The sequence below is a fragment of the Ruditapes philippinarum genome, unplaced genomic scaffold, assembly GCF_026571515.1.
Source record: "Ruditapes philippinarum isolate M1 unplaced genomic scaffold, ASM2657151v2 ctg12_1_1_1_1, whole genome shotgun sequence".
Lineage (NCBI taxonomy): Eukaryota > Metazoa > Mollusca > Bivalvia > Venerida > Veneridae > Ruditapes > Ruditapes philippinarum.
Window position 1 is genome coordinate 589103 of NW_026861084.1, and position 21236 is coordinate 610338.

The window sequence follows — 21236 nt, forward strand, 5'->3', positions numbered from 1 at the left end:
ATGCCTAATTACAACTACATTGAGATTCCTTCGCATGCAAATGTAAAACATGCTAGTAATAGCTTATGTCTTACACATTTTAATTACCATATTATCTTGTAATGTACTTACTTTTATGTGTGTTTTCTCTCAAAATTGCATTATATAAATAGCTAATAAACACGTATCAGCACTGTTATATTAAAATACGAAATAATTTATTTCTGATTTTACAAGGACACAAACCTTTGGTTCTGGTTATTATACGAAATTTGTGACTACTTTTAGGGAGTGTCGTGCGCGTTTGCACATAATATATTTTTGCTGTAGCAGTGAACAGCTCATAAATTGACTTTCTACACCTATTAACATAAATATATCATATATATTGACATAGCAATTTAATCACTTTTCATTTTATTAATTATTACATTGACTATAAAAGTTTTGAAAAACTTGTAGGGTAGATGGTCATCTTATCCATAGTGAACAGTTTGATAGCAGGCTTGATTTGAAGCTTGCAAACACGGGAACAAAGGAACAAAAATAATTCTAAATATGTGAATATTTGCTGTGGGTTTATTTAAATATAACACAAAAACAACTGTTATAACAACAAAATGAGTGTTAAAGAAGTTACACATATATACATTATATAACGTAAAGTCATATAAATAATGAAAGTCATATGGTACCACATCTAACATCCATCCATACAGAAACCTGCATGAAGTTCACTCACACTACATACATGACCGGTAATGTCAACAATGAACAGAAAGTATCACAATTGGACACAAAAGGAGAAACATCATCAAAATGGAAAAGTAAATATATCAACATAATATGATAATAACGTTCATTCTATAACGAAGGAATTCCCAAGTTGTCTCTTCATAACATAAAAGATAGATATATTCATTTTTCTGAAAGGTATAGCGAAACTTATTATTATTGGATATTTAGAAAAGTATTTGTCGTTGATTTTTTTCATCTATTTTTGATCAACTGTAAACTTTTCATCATCGAAAAATCAATGAATAATTCAATATCGAATGTCTAGTAAACTTGTGTTATCTGATATTTACTTAGTAAATATATGTAATGTAAGATATACAAATGGTAATCGATTTTCCATGAAATCGTGTATTTTAACATCAAAATTAAGGTAAATTATTAATTATCAAATATCACGTAAACAATTTATAATTAAGTATCTCCATGAACAACTCTATTGTAAACAATTTGTCAACGAATATCTTTCAAACTATTTACAATAGAATATCTAATGTATATAGTAAACTATTTTCTTTCAAGTATTTAGTAAGTTTAATTTCAACAAATATCAGGAAAACAATTTCTTACAAAATATCTAGTAAAGTGATTAACATCAAATATTTAGTAAACTATTTGTTATCAACTACTTATTAAATAACTTATTATCAAATATATAATGTAAACAATTAATTTTAAATAAAAGGTAAACAATTTATCATCATATAGAAAGTAAACTAGCATTGAACCTTTAAAAAACTTTTTATCAACTATAAGATAAGCAATTGCAAATTATCATAGAATATCTCATAAATTATTTATCTTCGAACATCTTGTAAACTACTACGATAATTTGATGAATTCTTATCTCATATATGGAAAAAATATAATCAAATTATTTTTAAAATTAATTGTCATCAAATGTTAAATAAAAATTTATAATCTAATATAAGATAAACAACGAGTTTATGGTAAATTAATTATCATCGAATAATTTGTAAACTAATAATCAGCTAATATAATTTATAAACGAATACAATGTAAACAATTTATTATCGAATATCTTTTTATTATAATCTGGTATTTATATTGTTTAAAATAATACTAAGTTGAATGGTAGTCTTACTGTAAAACAATTACAAATGTTCCATTCTAAAAGTCAACATACATTTATTTGTTTAAGAAAGCAAAAAAGTTTATTTTTCAAAATCCAATCGTTGAGTGTAATACACCGATAGGAACCGGTTTAAAGTGGTTCCACCCATTTTTCTATGTTTCGTTTGAAAAATCACTGAAAAAGATAATTCTTTAAACTGCAGACTTGCCTTAGTAGAAATATGATAATTAAAAAGTCAGATTGTTTGTTTTGTTTCTGCATAAATAATCCAACTTTATTGTTTAATATGAATATCATAACATAATACATACACTAATTGCAGTTACTCTCATACCCTCGTTTTATATGAAATAAACAAAGAATAGTTTATCAATTCACTAATAACATGTATATCTATATACAATAACTTTTCGAAAGAATGCGGTAGTGCACATAAATTGAAAAATATTACATATAGAAATCGAACGTGATCGAAAATTTCGAAATTAATAAGTATAATTACAATAGACAATAAAAAGTAAATATCTCATCAAATCACAAATTCAATAGGGAAACATATTCACATTCACCAGTGTATTGTCTCAATCAAATAACAAGTGTCATTGTAGGAAGATAAGATAACGTTAAATATGCGTCGATGTGATAACTCTCATCGAGAAGTTGTGTCTAACGGACGCTTTATAAATAATAAAAAGTGATACGAAAGGTGGCAAAAATAGTCCATTTCATCCGTGGTGCAATGAATAAAAATCGCTGCTTAATCACAATAGTAAACAGTGTCTTTATAAATGAAGCGTCGAAAGAAATAGTATTTTTGTCAGATATAAGATTGACTTATATATAGATAGTTGATTTTCACTTATCATAAGGATATACAGAAAAAATGACGAATGGATTAATTCATAGTCTTTAATGCTGGATACCTTCGGCAACTGTGTCATGATGTAGGACTTGTGTTTTACTGAAGTGGGCTTTGTTTTCACTGTTTTGAAAACAATGCTACATGAAAGACAATTAATGAAATCTAAAGTCCGGTACTTTAAGTAAATACCTCTTCGTGTTTAATTTATATATACAACCAACCCTACATACCAGATCACACTCATTCGGATTTAGAGAATTTTAATAAAAGATTTGCCTGTCATTTAAATCAAAGCTAAAATCCCATTAATGTTGCAAAATGAAGTTCATCTGATATGTTAAAATAAATAAAAAATATCTATATAATTAATAATGAGCTTTCACGCTGGAAAACATGGAATGTTCAAGATATACGGAACAGAAAAAAGGAAAAATCTAAGGTTAGTGTTTTCTAACATTCTAACTCACAATCAAAAATAACTTTAAAATACTGAAATACCGGTTGATCAATTAAACTTAAGTAAATTATTGTCAATTGATCGGATCACCCCGTGACCAAAGAAGCTCACAAAAGAAATCGGCACTTTTGTACAGTAACATCTTAAGTACATAACTTGCAAACACGTGTTTTTGTTTAACAGTCATATTGATTTTTGTAACTGAAATTACGGTGAAGCACTATTCAAAACATACTTAATTGTACGTATTAAGTTATTTTGCAAGTTTTGGATAAATGTTAGTTTTGTTCGAATTAACGGCGCACCAACACAAATAAGGTCATATGGTTGCGAAACAGAAAATATTGTCGTGGCTTACCTCGGATGTTACATACTTAAAGCAACACCAGGGGTCAAAACCACCTCATTTGCTGAAGCTAAGAGATGCATTTACTCGAGTAAAATTCGAGTTAATTTAGTCGCTTCTTACGATAATGCAGGGATAAACGGTGGCTGTAACTCTAATGCCTCATCCCTTAACGGCAACCCCTCAGCCACAAAAGGGTTGGATAAGTAAAGTATTTGATACATGTTTACTACTATTGCCATTTTAAGAACCACGAGAGATGTACCAATCCTATATCATTTACTGCTTTCATTTCATAGGTATGCCCTTTAGCATAACAAACAAAATACTCGTAGAGAAAATTTAATGGGATGAAACAACATACTTCATTTTTATAACTGAACTTGCTGTATCATGTCGTTTTCATTTTCTTACAGGACTTAAGCACACTTATTTTACATGCTTGTCATTATGACATTTATTTTCATCGCATGCATCAAACATCCGAAAAAAATCGTAAAAAACTTCAAAATTTAGTTTTGCCTTTTTCTGTTAAAATCCGATTCAAATACGAATTAAGAGGTTCGGATAAATGTAAAATATTAATGCTTCCGAGGGATAACTTTTCTTCTTTGACAATCATTTAGTAAAAGTATATGTTCATTTTTAGGTTTTCATCTTTAATCATCATATATTTTTTTATTATAAATCAAACCCAACCTATAATTAAGGAATACTAAAACATTCATTGCATAGAGAGAATGTAACCATAAGAGCCATGATATTTATAAAGTAAAACTGCGAAGAATAACCCCTGTTAAGATGCCTCCTGCAGAATAATATGTAATTATAATTTCGCAAATGGATCCATATAATCTCCTTTTTATTGAGAGCGCGACCTACTTCTCTCGATTCTGCAATTTTTAGGGGGAATTGGCAGATGTTTTTTTTCTGCATTCCGTTATTTATTAAGTCTAGTTCATCATAATAACTTGTGATAATTTGCATTAACTCTTTGATTCTTCAGCCGAGGAAACAACGGATGTCCTTGGCGAACTCACAGGCGTTGTCGGCCTACTTATTGAACCTTGAGAACTTTTTGTCATCATTGTTTTAATTTCCTTTAATTGCTCGTGCATAGAACACATAAGGTCTTCCATTCCTGTTATACGAGACTTTAGAGTGTCCTGGTCATCACGCACTGTTTCGACCATATCATAAATTTCAGTTACGTTTTTATTTATCTCAACTGGTCCGGTAAGTGACTCACCAACCTGCATACGCAAGTACCTTGCATGGTTCATACTTCTTACAGCGTGAATCAAACGGCGTTTATGTATTATATACCTATCGTCTGCAGCATCGACGTTTCTTCTACGCAGACGACAAATTGTCAAAAATTCTGTTACAACTTTAGCAGCTGCATTTTTATATTTTTTATCCATTTTGATTTGCTGAACGAATGTGTGTACATATTTTTCGCCTCTCGTTTGCTCAAGCTTTCTTGTTAAAACTGCTACACAAAGCGCCATAAGTCCTACACCCATCATTCCCGTAAATATTGCTAGAACACGCCCACATGTGGTTCTAGGAACGACGTCTCCGTAACCGAGTGTCAGAAAAGTAACGCATGTCATCCATATTGCTTGCATAAAGAATGTTTCTGCATGATCGTCTAACGTGTAATGCTCACACATACGAACTGAGTAACTGTTTACCAGAAGAACTATGCACATAATAGACACTAGGCAGGTACCTGGGTATATGCTCATGAGGGCCTTGAAGACAAACTGGGCGTTAATGTTTACATTACTCATGGCGCCTAAACTTTGCACAGTAGTATCACAAAACAATGCGCTATGGACTACCAGAAATCTCATCAGCAAGTACACTCTCATGAACATCAAGATCGTAAATATAGAATTCAAGGGGAACATTTCAACGGTAAAAGCATGGAGTTCGTCACTTGATACACTTGATACGTACATCGGCAGTGCAGCAGCAGTTGTAAATGGCATAGGATGGATGGCACAAACAATCAGCTCAGTTATAAGTTTAACCAAGTCTTTCCAGTCAGTAACAAGTTTCCAGTTACTTAATCCCTGACTTATTAGCCTGAGTTTTATCCCAATCAAGTGATACATTATTATAGTTACAAGAAGACCTAGTGTGGTAATTGTCGTAATCACCCGAAGGTATACGGAAATCGGTTTAAAGGAATTGTAGGCTTGTGCAAACTGACATTCCGTGTCTATGATAGTTATAATTATTCCCAATATGGCTAACACGAATGCCATATCGGATACTCTTGTCCGACGTCCGATCAACTCTTTGCGGACGCGCAGACGATAACCAAGATTCTTGGTGTCCAAAACGCTTTCTCGTTTTCCTCCAGGCATGATAAGGTTTTGTGTGCTCACGTTATCTGTGCTAACGTATGAAGGGTACTGCCAGTTTCCGTTAACTAGAGGTAGATCCGGGGATTCCATAGTCGGTGCTGAACACACGGGTAAATTCTGAAAATAACAATTGACAGAAGTGAGAACATCGATGAGGAACATTGTTTTTCATTGTTCCTTTCTTATTGTACATAAGAGGCAAAGCAATATCTATTGTATGCATTCATCTACTTAATGGCATACTGGAAACAGGCCGCTTCCAATTACGAGAAATACTGTCTTTTGATCTTGTAGTAAAACCATACATTACAAGCATTAAAAAACGTCAGTGAGCGTATGATGTATACACAATAAGGAATATGTGACGAAGTATAAAGGATTAACTAGTCCATGGTGGCATAAACTAAATTTGGTCTACCTTGTATTTTAGATTTTAGTAAAAGCCTCAAATAAGTTTCCCGATTTTGTTAATATTCAAACATGTTTAAAGTTGTCACAGTAAACAAAGTCAAAGGCAAGCACAGCTATCGACAAAATACATAACTGAGTAAACTAAAGACTTACTGATGTGACAGTTTAAGTCACGAATAAAAAGGAGGAACACAATTAAGGAATAATGACATAAGGTTCTTAAAAATACATTTTAATAGAACAGATATCAGTTACCATTATATTACCTTTTCTTTACAAATTCACAGATTGTCTTTTAATTCTGCTAAATTGTGCTAAAATATTTTTTTTAAACGCAAACAAGTTCGTATCTCTATATTCAAATGCAAAAATGATACAATGCTGTTAAAAGATTTATGTCACTGACACTCATCTGGAGAGCACACAACTCAAACAACTCATTACACGCTTATAAGTCCAAAGAACGGTTTACCTTCTCTAAGAATTTGCCAACAATTGCAACACATTTACGATATATCTGAATTCAATATTTTGACAATGTAAATGTACTACGTATCATCACAGAATCCATAAAAGTACATAAAGATTTATGTGTTCACATCCTTTAACATGAGAAAAACGTATGACCTTTTAATATCCCCATTACAAATGAGAAAAAACTAGCTTTATCTGATAATATATAAATCATTTAACATTGCCTTTGGCATAAACAAGGAAAAATCCATACTCAAGAAAACAAGAAAAAACAAACAAAAACTACATGGAATTTATATCGAGACATAACATATTATGCATAGGTATAATAATTACCCCTCCCCACCCTCCCCCCTTTTCAAAAAAAAAAAATAAATAAATAAAAAAATTTATTTAATCATACATGTAGAATAAGATAACTAATAGCATTATGTATTGCTATTTTAATGTTCAATGAAGATGAAAAATATGTCATGAATAAACTTAAAAAATATTATAATACTATTTCATATGATCTACAACTGTATTGAAACTTACAAAACTATCTAACAAGGAATAAGCAAAGTAAATGTTATACAAAAAGTTACATTTAAACAGAAGTATTATTTATTCTACTAATCGATATAAATTTACTCGCCTTCTTTCTTTAAGATTTATATCCGTTTTCGTGACAAAAAGTTTTGCAAATACAAACGCGTTTGAATACAAACTCAAGCTTATATTTTCTTGGAATTTTCTAGCATACCTACTGAAGTTCTATATGGACAGGAAGCCATTACTTATTCTTAGCGTTCGTAAATCCCTATATTACACGCTATTCTTAAATAAAGGAAGATAAAACATTTCCACACTATTTTGTATTTCATCCATCATAGTGACGTTAATTTGACAAAATAGTTGAAAACGGAAAGGTCAAACACTTTCGAGATACATAATGAAGCAGAGGGAAAGTTTGAACGGTACAGAATCATTGCAAGCAATATTTCTTACTCAAATCGATGTCCTAAAGAAATGCATCTATGATAAGCTTTATAAGGATATTAACATAAAGATCATTTTGTTTTCAATTTTTTAATAGATTTTATCGTTAGAAAATACCACCTTTAATCCAAAATTTCTGCATCTACATAAGAGACATTATATACAATCACTGGTAGCAGTTGCGATTCTTAAATATTCATTTGTACCTTTGTAGTGTTGACGCAAATTTACAACATTTCACATGACAAATTTGTTTTGTGAAAATGTACTTTGCTTCAAAAGAAACACAGGTCCCATGAGAGTGTCGAAGAAAAATCTATTGAATGACACGAATGTGTGCTTTTACATGTACATGTATATGGTTGCCGATTCAGTGAATTATATATTTGAATATCTGTCTACGTTTCACTATTATTCGTTTTTAATTGAAATAAAACGCGTCTTTTCATATGTTCATAACAGAAACTAAATCCCATAACGTTATAAAGTACACTGTCCGTAGGCTGATTTATATCTTAACAATTATTACAGTTCTTTTATGAAGAAATTCAATATATTTGTTGAAATAAAGCCTTTTACTTCATGTGTGACCTTAAAAATATGTTCTTCTATAAAAATCAACGGAACTAAGTAAAACGAAGTTTATGTTTCTGAAAGTGAAATGCATCGCACTTCAAAATGAACTTTTTTCGTGTTACCAATTTTTGTTCCTACGTTGACTTCAAAATGGTAAATGATAATTATGTGAAATTTCCACCTTAAATCATCGAATTAAACGGTCTTAAATCTGAACATGCAATGATTAATGTGATATATATGGTCTAAACAGAAAAAAGAGATATTAATTTTTTTAACTTTAATACAAACTGATCAGATTTAGGTCTTTTTTCCTTTATCCAAACACACAATTGTAATACTCGAAGAAGTTAAACGAAGATACATAATAATACTAATGATACAGATAATGACCACCTGTATTTATATACATTTACCATACTGTCTTATAATGACAATTAGTTTGGTTTCCGATTTTATCAGGAAATTGTCTTTAGAAATATGAGATCAATTTTACAAAATTCATTCTCTGATTAAAGATGTATTACCTTTCAAATTTTCAATTACGAATTGATTAGAATTTAAATCATATTTTATGTTTAAAGAGATAAAGTAAAGAGGGATTTACAGGTAGTTTGCGCAAAACAAACGATCGACATTGATTTTATTATCATGATGTTTTAATACTTGTATCCACCTAATTACCTTTTAGCGACATTAAGTTCTTTCATATGCTTCAATTAATATAAGCGTAACGAGTTGAAGTTCGAAAAAGCATAAATGTGGTTAACATATGTTTAAATTACAGCGACTAGTACTAGCTTAAGAGCAAATAATTATGAAAAAGGAAAGCACGGCACGCACACGCGCACATGCACAACAAAATACTTAATTGATATAGATTCTAATTTGTTATTTTCATATAAATGAATTTCACAAAAAAAAGTATTACTGTTCTGCTTCCCTTAATTAATAAACTAATTCATACACTGGATTTAATCTAAACTGAAGCCTATATAAAGTCATTCTTCCGCTTATTGCCACGGGAAAAATATAAAAGCCGTAAAACTTACCGGTTAAATGCAAAGATACATAAGTTAAGGTTTAATCTTGAGACAAATACGGTCATCCTTTCATTTGTGGCTGTTCACACATTGTCTGAAAATAAACGAAACATTACTTAATATTTAATCAAAATGTTTTAATTTTATGTAGAAAATGAAATACAAGTCAAAGGCACACAAATGTATATATTTTATATAATGAAGTAAAGCATTATGGCAATCAGGTGTGTAAAGATCATAAGAATAAACTATTAGGCTGGGCTGACATGAAACGTATATAGGCGTAAATTTGGATGTAAAAATATATAAATGTTTCATTATTAACCATATAGTTACATATAAATGTATGGTTATTAACCATATAAGCATATCAATGTATGATTATTTACCATATATTAGCATATAAATACATTATTATTAACCATATATCAGCATATAAATGAATGTTTAATAACTATGTACATGTACAAGTAACATTACAGTTTAAGTGACGTCGAAACATGCAATGTTGCAGAGGCAACTGAATGTGTCTCGCCATATTTTGAATAGTCTGTGCCAATCGTTTTTTTATATAATGAAAGGCCGCGATTAATGTGCTTAATTAGATTGAAACATGTTTGCTTTCATCTAGAATTATTCTGAAACCATTATACTCAAGTTTCTTTCCAGTTTTGTTTGGCAGTTAAAAGTAAAGAATTTAGTATGACGGCAGTACAAAGCCCATAATGTACCATATTTTTGGAATGTCTATATCTTAAGTTGGTCTGGACGATCAACTTTCCAAGGTTTGTAAGAAAAAACAATTCAAGAGTGATATACTGATGTGAAGAAAAAGATTTGTTTAAAAGCAATATTTTGTAAATTACTGGCTGTGATATTCCCTTCAACAAAGATAATTCTAGGAACACCAGAACAACTGAATTTCCGAGACAGATACATCTATCAGACAGACAGAAAATTCACTTATGTATTATTACATTTGAATAATTTCTCACTTTTAGCAACAGTAATAGCATATAAGGACATTAATGAAGTGTTAAAACTATTCACTGTAAGTATAAGTGTTGATAATTAACGCATAGATATAACCAAAGGATAGCAAGTTTTTGTCCATACCCCAGTTGTTGTCACATGTATAGCAATTATTTATTTAAAATACTCATTTAACAGTGCTTATAACAAGCACACCAAATGCATTTCTAAGCATACGTTTTTTCCTTAAAAGTCAGTAAACAAATAAATCTGATTAAGGACTTCAACAAGCACTATTAGATTGAAAAAGCTGATGAAATACTAATTACTTGTCATCACTTCAAGTTTCCATGTTGCTGTCCAAAAGGTGAATAGATACACAAACTAGTATATCTTTGAGATATATAAAATCTAATTTACTGCAATTACTTTATTTCTTCAGAAGTAAAATCGTACTTTATAACAATTTATACAGACATTCAAGTTTATTATCGGTATTCTTCATGAGAAATATAGGGCGCATAAATGCAAAGTCAAAAACCTTTCCATATGCATATGAAATACTAAAAAAAAACACTGCTGTTCATTTCCAAATGAATTCTCCGAGGAGAATGAATGCCATGACAACTATTCCATAATACGCTATATCTACGCCGAATTATATGCCTCATGGCATAACTGAAAACATGCAGCTCTAGAAATAGCTGCAATACAATACAACAATCGATGTTGACAATTTGGTATTGAACGTGGAGAATGATACATCTGAATTTCATGCATGAAATGATGTTTGGCACGTGCAAAGAACAGGCAAGAGCTGAGGCAGAATAATGTGGCAACGTCATTATACAATTCACGCACATGTATTATCATTTCTGTTAATATTGGAAAAAAGTCGTAAACATCCCGTTCAATAACTACATAAATTTTATTTTGATGATAACTTGAAAAAATGATTTTGACATAATCTAAAAAGGAATTATGTTATGAAAACTGCAAAATTATTTGACAAATCTACAGGTACCTCAGGTAGGAATATTGTAACAATCTAAACGGTATTCGTATGAAGATTTTTAAATATTATAATTAAAGCAGTTATAGACAACATTATGTGTAGACTACATATATTATCAATATATAGCACCCAATCTCCAAGAAAATAGGAGCTTATTTGGAATACAGTATCACTGAAAAGGTAGTTTGTTATAAAAATGCGCACTTTACATTCTTGCACGCAGTATTAGCAGACTTTGAACATATTTTAACTGCATCACGTGTTTTTACACATCATTTTCTCTATAGAATAGAAGTCAATGGTTATAAAAACTGCATAGGTATGAAGCTAAAATAAATGCGTTAAGAATCACTTTTTATTTAAATAAGATACTGCCGACTGTGCAGACAATGAAGAATGCTGATTTGCAAGACAACAGATACAGACAATGAGGCATCAAATAAAAAAACAGGATCTCTTTTCACAGGTATTTTTCCAAAAACGTCAACATATATACATTGTTTGGTAAATTTTTCATCAGAGCATCAATTCTCAAAACCAATTTTGACGTTTTTATGTGCCAAACTAAGTGGTATTCTGGTTCTGTACAGCCTGCTTTTTGAGTGGTTGCTCCTTCTTGTTAATTATATAAATATCCCCAAACTTAGTACTCACGCTTTCCTTTACTCGGGGACCAAACGCCGCTTGTCATGGAATGGCACGAAAATGTGGCTTTGAAGGTTTTAGGATGACCAACATATTAGCACATCTGTGGATGTTTCTAAATTCCAAATTTAACTATTTTTCACTATTTTTTTTATTTAAATATCTGCATAGGGGCGTGGGCGGTAACTTGCACTTTCTAGAACCGTCCATAAACAGCCTCATATAAACCGAGCCTTCAACATTTTCAATTTTGTCATTTTGGGCGTTCTTTTATCAAAGTGCGAGGGCAGCTGGTTGATTACTGGACCATTGTATCGAAGATCTTATAAGGAACTGTTTTTTTTCAGCTCCAGCCCAAACTTTTGTTCATTAAAAGTGTTTTCTGTAAGGTGAATTTGATTGCTGGGATTTAAATTTTGTATATTAAAGATAAATAACATGAAAATGTTTATGATGGCGAACATAAGAATGGTTTCCTTTATACGTTTTTGTTAAACGATGGTCGACAAAATTTAAGTGTGGAGAGAGAAAACTAGATCATTGCTTTTGTAAATAAGCTTTTGCTTTCAGTTACTACTAACTTTGTATTGATCATGCCATTTTCACATTATTAGTATTATACTTAAAAATTAATCTAAGCTTTATAATGAAAAGATGATTAATGTTCATAAACCAGTTTGTTACAGAAAAACATTAAGTAAATAGAATTCATAGTCTTTTAATAATGATAATGGTAATAATAATCGTAATTATTTTTGAAGCTATTTTATAGTGCAAAGGGAACATGCAGTTTCTAGAAATAAGAGAAATGTCCATGTTATGCACATAACGTTTGAAAAGCATTTCAAAGTTAATGAAAATAAAAAGTGATCTCTTTGGCGAGGGAGAATTGGATTCTGACACATGACACGTTGATTTAATTGCAATGGCATGTTCTAGGAACATAACTCAAATTAACTCATATGATACGTACATTAAAAAACGCAAGGTGATTTGAAAAATATATTTAAATGAATTTGACTTACACTGTTTGAGATACTAAAATCAAATGTAACCTTGTTGTTTTACACAAAATCATACAGTTTAATCGTTATCGTTTCGAAGGTTAAAAAGATATTATTTATTAATTAAATTCAGCTATACGTGGGAGACAGAGTGGCAAAAAATGTCGAATAATTGATGAAGCCTGTAGACATAGTTAAGATAATGACATAGCAATTTCCACAAACAACCTTAATTTGGTAAATAATTGAACAAACTAGCACAATTTTACTTGATGAAATGTCAAGTTTTGTCCTAATTGACTTCAATATCACATTTGTACACAAGCAGAGAGATACTTATTGTGAACAAGTTACATTGATATTTCTATAAGATACAGTGCTTGTTATTTCTTCCAGTTTATATCGTGCCACTTTACAGCAAAACGAATTTTATTTATATGTAAGTATGCCGTGAATGGTAAAAAATATTCAAGAACTTCTACAAAAACGTATTATGTGCAATAGCGAAAGGAAAGAATATGAAAAACCCAACACAAAGTATTTATAATTACAAAGCAGGTTATTTTTAGTTAAATATGGACCAAGATTCCTTAAAGATCGCCAAACACAACGCAATTTTAAAATATAGACTTAAAAGAATGTCGTGCTGAAGGCTCTTCAAATATTGAAAATATTCAATTTTCGAGCCACCATGCATGCAAAAACAACAATAACAACAACAACAACACCACACTGCAATGGCGATAGTGAGAAAGTTTAAAGAGCAGAGACGCTAAAGACTTTAGTGCTTTTGAACAATAAAGTGTTATGGTTGTCATTGAACTATCAATTAACATATACGATTTTAAATATATCAATTAAAATCTGAAAACATACTGTACCGAGTTTTACAAAGAACATTTGACTAAATCATTTTATCATACAATATTCTCCATTTTAAAATAAATATGTCCAGTTATTTTAACAAATATACAAACGGGACAAAAATATCATGAAAATACTATAGAGCATTATTTATTTGCACATTTCCTTGAGTCCTTTACTTGTCATTATTTATTTTTAAACAAACAATTAATTATTTTATTCACAATGATTTATCGTGGGAATGATCATATGTTTGATAGCTTGAACGGTCGCCTATATGATGAATTTATTATTCAATATGATAAATGTGATTTATATTAGATGCCATTTGATTGTTGTACATTGATGCTTATTTAGAAATTCAAAGGTAGTATAAATAGATGTGATTACTTATGTTCTGTTTTTCTTTTGCGAAATAACACAAGCAGCAATGGTGTGTTTTCAATTGGACATGCAAGTAACAAAAACACAAAATGAAGCATCGTCTAAACAACTGTATGATAGAATATGTCACGATATTTATACCAGTCTGTAGACAGAAAGGCATCATTGTTATGAACTGTACACAAAGCCCACGAAACATTAATTGCTCAAGAATTCATCGCACCGTTTAGTTTCAACCAAGTGGCAACTATTTTCATTTACTTTTATTGTGTTTTTTATAGATAAATTTTGTGACAAAAGAATGATAAGTAGTTCTCAGAGATCAATTTTACATTTTTTTTAATTATGTAACATTTGGTCACATTACATTTTATGACATGTAAAGAGATAGGTAAACCTTTTCTAATTAATTTTGTCTTTGTCTATATGACAGGTAAACCTGAACATCTCGCGGAGTAATCTTACTGAGGGATAAACATACATATTGATATTACCTAACAGATGTTCACGACACGAACTACTTTTTATAACCTTTTCCAAATGATTAGCAAAGTAGTCACGCAAAAAATAATAATTTATAAAATCTGCGCAAATGTAATAAACAGAAGCCGCATGAACAAATCTTCTGAACAAAGTAATTATTTTTAGATTCTGATGTAAAAATGTATTTTATTTGTTTATTCGTTTCATAGTATGACAGAGTTCCATTCATGACAATAATATTTCCACATTTTCTAAAATGCTAGAATAGTCATAAACGCGCCCGCACGCCTGCACACACAAAACAACAACAAAGAAAACGTTATACATAATTATTGAAATAGTAATAAATTCAATCACCCAAGTTAGTATGATATTTTTGTAATATATGTTTTTTTATAAAATGTATACTGCAACACTTACATTGAGTTAAAACATAGATTTTCTATTTTGTTTTGTGAACCGTTGTTAAAGATATGTTGATTTATAAAACAAAACATAAATAATAAGTTCTTTTAATAGCATATTAAATGATTATACTTACATTTGACATTCCTCCGAACAAGGAAAACTATCCTTTATACATTTTCATGTTTGATATACAGAATACTCGATGATATGAAGTTTATCAGCGGTAAAAGAAAACTAACCAAGCAGGAAAACTAGTGTAAGCATAAAACGAAAATACAAAAAATGACAAAAACAAACACTCGATAACCTTTTCAAATATCGATAAAAAAGCCAGCTGTTAGATGTTTCAAGAAATAGATTCTAGCCGCAACGACAGAATGATACAGTAAAACAAATTACGAAAGATATATACTGCAAATTAAGGTTCATTTTCCCATATAAATAAAAGGAATTAAGTAACGCTCGCACTTACCGAGACAAAAAAAATACTTAAACCGAATGAACTATCCTTAAAGTAGCAACTGAACTGATAAGTCTATCAATAAAGTTAAATCATATACATGTAAAAGCGAACAATGAACTTTGTACGTGAGAGTCTCAGCGTAGCTGACCTTTCTTACATTAGCACAATATAGCAGTTTGAAAGACCACGTAGTCTATCTTAATTTACAGGCACATTATGCCTCAGAAACAAGCATTGTTTTTGTTCTTTTAAAAGGGCAAACAAAAGTTTTATAACGTTTTATAACGTTTGAATAATGGCTTTTGAGCATGATACATACTTTTTACCAGGAGAAAGTAGTAGCATTGAATGCTAAATTATTTGTTCAAAAAATAACAAAATGTAAATAAGGTAGAATTTTTACTTCCATTAAAATACTAAAATCACTATTACAAATTACAAATCTTTTAAGAGCATTTCTTGGATATGACCGGCCGGCCTTTAAAACGTTTTCGTGCATTAAACAATTGAAGACTTTTCATTGGGTTATAAATAATGTAAGAATAATTATGTTAAAAATTAAAGCGCTGGGGATTATATTTCAGAAAATTCAGCACTCTTTTTTAATAGGTTACATTTATAAGAAAATATAAGAAAATGTGTTAGAGAAATTCATTTGATGATTTATTACTCGACCTTTCCATGCATTTGTAAACAACAGTTGCTATTTTGTAATTACGCACCTTTGAGATTCAGTCGCGATCAATTTTCTATTTTAGAAAGAAAAAATAAGATATTCATGCTGATATTATAATTATAAAAGTCGAAAAAAGTCATCACTCATTCGATTGAAAATATATTCTAATGTATGTCTTTTTAGCCTATATACATTGTGTTGTTCTTTTAAGTATTACATGTTAAGTTTAACAATTTAGCAAACTCGCAGAGATTTGGGGTTTTCTAACAAATGATACAGTTCTTATAAGTAATTACAAATTATGAATAATGTATACGTACATTGAATACTAATCCTGTATCAATTCAAGTCTGTCAAAACATAATTTTTGTGAGCAATTTTTGAAAGTTTCAGCCAATAAATTTTGCACATACATACCCCGGGTAGGGAAAATATTTTATCTTGATTCAGTAATTCTAAAAAAAAAATGTACAGAAATAATGACGCAATGGGATATTGTGTCTTTAAGAGCAAACACTTGAAAAATAATAAATAACGCCCATGAACTTTCCCTTGTCCCGCATATCCATAAAGTATGGACACTTCGCAATCCATGCGACATATTGTAGGAAAATATGTATTTATCGATAACATAAAAGTGGGCTTTACTAGAATTGACATGGCGACAGTTGGCTGTATTAAAGAATCTCATTAGACTGTGTCAAACATGCATTTACAGCTGTAATAAAGCAAGCCTCATTTAATCTTCATAATATGATATGCAAAGAAATGCAATAGAAAAAGTTAACAGGATTGATCATGAAAATCGAATGCTATTTTAGGAATCAGAAGTATGCAAATATGCGTAGTAATGCCTGGTTTTTGTTAGGCAGGCTGTTGTTAAATATCTCTAACAAATTGTTTTGTTGTTTTTTTTTTTGATAAGGTAAATGATTAGGCAAACGTCTTAAACATTCTCTTTTTATACAAGTACATGTATGCATTATTAAGAAGAAAAAAAGACAGACATGGTTGTGCAACCATATTCATTTCTTATAAAACAAATCGAAGTCATGTCAATTGACACTTGGATGTTTCCAAATTTTTACCACTGGTTACGTTTCCACTAAAAAACCTTTGTTTTCAAATTTACTATATTTTACGTCAATGGCATAATAAACTATATACGAAGGCGTAAAAGCGATCTTCCAATATACAAGGAAAAGGAATAACTTGTTAATAAGTGTAGAATCGATACGAAAATATATGTACAGTCTAATGAAGGTCTTATATCCCTTCCTACATATTTCATTTATCATGTAATGAATAGCTTGTTAATTAGTACTTTCCTGATTTCCGAATGTTCAGATAAAGCTTTCACGACATTTGACTAATTAGTCTATTTTCTCAAGCGTCACGAAGAATTAAACTAATGTATTAGGTAGAGGGATCGTTTCTTGCGTGTGTTTTAATTTGCCAGAACTGAGATTTTGTGTTCTATATCTCGATATAATAAAAAACAACAGAACCGACAAAGACCACGTTACAAAGTATTTCAGTTTTTTTGAAATCAAAGAGTGTGTTTATTCCAATTTGATGACTAAAAGCTGTAATTGAAAGTTCTGTGAAAAACATTTGACTTTTTGTCAAGAAATTAATCATATTTCTTATTTTTCCTGATATCATTTTGACTTTCACTTGCCTTTTCGATTAAGGAAAAAAGAAGAGCTTAATACTGACAAGCCGAATAATCTTGACATGAAATGCAAAAACAGTTAGAACAGAGCGAGCATAGAGTACATATCCAATTTATCAGCAGTTCACAGAGAGCGGATTCAGTACGAGCGTTAATTGACATATGTCTATTTTATACCCCAGACCAACAGTTGACTGATGGTAAAACAATACGATATTGTTTTCTTAGTGATAAGAATGGCATAAAACCAAACAAACACAAAGAGTTAACAACATTCTGAGAGAGAAACGTACTAGATGCGACCCTTATTTGCTTGCATTTATAGGATACATGAGAAATTATTTCAGCCAATCTGTCTGATGTTTCATTACCTTCTTGTGTTGACTTGCCCATAAAATGCCGCCACTATACTATAGATACGTTTTCTTGGGGAGAAGAATATACGCGTACAGTTGAGTATGAAAAGAAACATATATTTTGAAAAAAATAAACATATATAATGTATAAATAGAACATGAATGTTGAAGAAAGAGTGTAGGTTTTAAATTATGAAAGTGCTATTTGTACAACAATGAAGAAAATGAAATGATAAATAAAGTGCCATGCGCCTTTCATTCATTATTTTTCTTCGGGAAACATTTCTTTTTATTTCACCTTGATGAACATTTTCTCTTAATAAACACATGTTGAAACATTTTCTGACATTTTATATTGCCAGATTACTTGAACTGAAACATAGTGTTGAAATAAGTACATACATTATATAAAAGCGTTTCTTATTTTGACAGTCTTCAAACAACATATTAATTGTTTACAAACCATCACCCTACTGTTGGCAGCTTACATTTCAACATAATCAAATAAATACCTACTAATTATAAAATTTATTAACATAACAAATTGAAATTTGAAAAAGTTAATAGCCTTTCTGTAAAATGAACAAAATAATATCCGGTAAATGAGCCGCGTCACGACAAAACCAACATAATGGGTATGCGACCAGCATGGATCCAGACCAGCCTGCGCATCCGTGCAGTCTGACCATGCTGTTCGCTTACCAACTCTATAACAAGTAGAGAAACTGATAGCAAACATTATGGATCCTGATCAGACTGCGCGGATGCGCAGACTGGTCTGGATCCATGCTGGTCGCAAACGCACTATGTTGGTTTTGTCATAACGCGGCTCAATGTTCTTGTTTTATGCATATGTCTATTAATATTTATGTGGCAACCAATTTCATTCCAATATTAAAATGATAATAAATGCTAAATAATAATGCTATTTTATTGCCATATTTTGCAATCTGGAAAACAGAAAGTGATGAGTAAGATTTTCTAGATTAAAGATGCATTTACATCCATCGGGAAAATAAAATATATCATTTAGATACGTAAGTTTGCAGTATGACTATATTAATGTACAGTGCATAGAGCATTTCATTATGTTGTCATGTTTGATTAGTTAAGACCTTCTTACAAATAATACAAGTGTTGTGCGGCAGCTGTAAAAAGTTTATCCGTACTTCACATCAGTTTTGTTATATTTTTCTGGTCCGCAAGATCATTTGTTTAGTCCAGCAGTTTTAAGTGTTGACAATTGAGTACCGCTCAAGCCGGTATAAAACGTGTGTTTGTTTGTTTAATGCAACAACATAATTCTGAATTCACACAACATGAATGACGTTTAGACAAAATACATATATGACAGAGGTGTATCTATGCAAGTTTGTAAACAGTAATTATATCAAATTTTGAAAACGTGTATCCATATTTTTGTTATATTCGATTCTTTACATTGATAGGAAATTTTAATTACAAGAAAAATTATAGCGTCATAATTTAGTTAATACCTTGACATATTATATCAAAACTTCAGATAGCAGGCAGTTATTTCAAGGTCATACTGCTTGCTCCATGTTACCAATCTCAATTTGATAATGCCAAGCAATTTTGTAATTTTGATCTTCTTTTAGTAATCTAGTATAAGTTTTCAGTTAATGCCACATTTGAGTAGAAACTTCAGGCAATAGTGTAAATTTAAGAAGCATCATCCGCCTACATTTATTAATGAAGATGCTGTCATTAATAAAGTACCTGTATCTTCATGCCACAGCAGTTTGTTACATTTAATATAAATGTAATTAAATATATCCCTAAAGGCAAGAGAACTCAGCCTTCTTCTCTTTAGAAATTAAAAACTTCAACTTTGGAGAAATTTAATATTACCTGAGGTCATACTAAGCGTAAATGGAAATTAAAGCGTGGGTTGTCAATTCAAACCAAGTAGAAAATCAATAATTTCATTCCCGCCTGTGGACTTTGATGATCTTTTGAAAAATGATCAATTTAGAAGGGTTGAGCAACAAGTAGATGCTAATGATATTTCAGTATTCGACTTTATATATTGGTATAATTTTAGCTATTTTGTGTAATATTTATAAGTAACTAAAATGCGAATGAATAGCATTTGAGATTATTTTCGTGTTTAATTTATAAAGCTTACTATTATCAATACATAAAATGTAAAAGCTTTTTATTAAAATATATTAACTGTTTTTATGACATTATAAAAAAGGGAAAGTTAAGATGTATATTCTTAGAACTTCTACGCAACAATACAGGTACACACGTGTAGGATTAAACGCTAACGCCCATTTTTGAAGGTAGGTTCGTCTACTTATCATCACTGAGTTCAAATTATTCTTTCTTAGTGCTTCACTCTAATTTTGTCAGCAATAATCAGCAAACAAATAAGCCTACACGCCCACAATTCCCATTCATTATCTGCTCATGGGAATCGTTTCTGTGAACTAGCAATACGGTAAATTTCAAGGTATTTTGCAACAGTTGATTTATGCGCATTATACTAATAAAGTAATGTTGTAAACTTTCAAAGAAAAAAAGAATAAAGTATTAAATTTCAATTCCGGTTCAGATCAACTGTACGAGGTGTTTTATTTATATCAAAACGTATTTTGGAGTTTTTGGTACTTAAATGTATAAACAAAGAATTATATATTACTACATATCACAAAGCTTGGCCACATGTTGCATTTTTATGGCAACAATTGTTTTTCATATCCTTTGACCGTACTTTTATTTGTTTGTTAACCTCTTTTGTTTCCTCTATACTATGTATTATTCACAAAACTGACAAATGACCTCTTTCATTTCTAATGACTTGTTTAAGAACTCAATTTATATTCCGTCAGTTATATATAAAACGCCTGTCTTTATCTTTCGTTTA

At 30.5% G+C, this 21236-nt stretch overlaps 1 protein-coding gene across 8 annotated transcripts in view; it reads right to left on the bottom strand.

The window, feature by feature from the left end:
• Positions 1–536: 536 nt before the first annotated feature.
• Positions 537–21236, bottom strand: part of LOC132714457 (small conductance calcium-activated potassium channel protein-like) — a 99549-nt gene continuing 78849 nt past the window's right edge. For 6 of the 8 annotated variants that reach the window (XM_060697347.1, XM_060697354.1, XM_060697351.1 and 3 more), the window contains exons 2-3: positions 9408–9492; positions 537–6030 (exon numbers count right to left, since the gene is read on the bottom strand). In XM_060697347.1, coding sequence (XP_060553330.1) covers positions 4522–6003 — 1482 coding nt within the window. In that variant the 5' untranslated portion in view covers positions 6004–6030; positions 9408–9492 and the 3' untranslated portion in view covers positions 537–4521. Of the gene's footprint in view, positions 6031–9407; positions 9493–15306; positions 15507–16632; positions 16809–21236 lie in introns of those variants that run through there. The other 2 variants (XM_060697355.1, XM_060697353.1) reach the window with 2 other exon arrangements.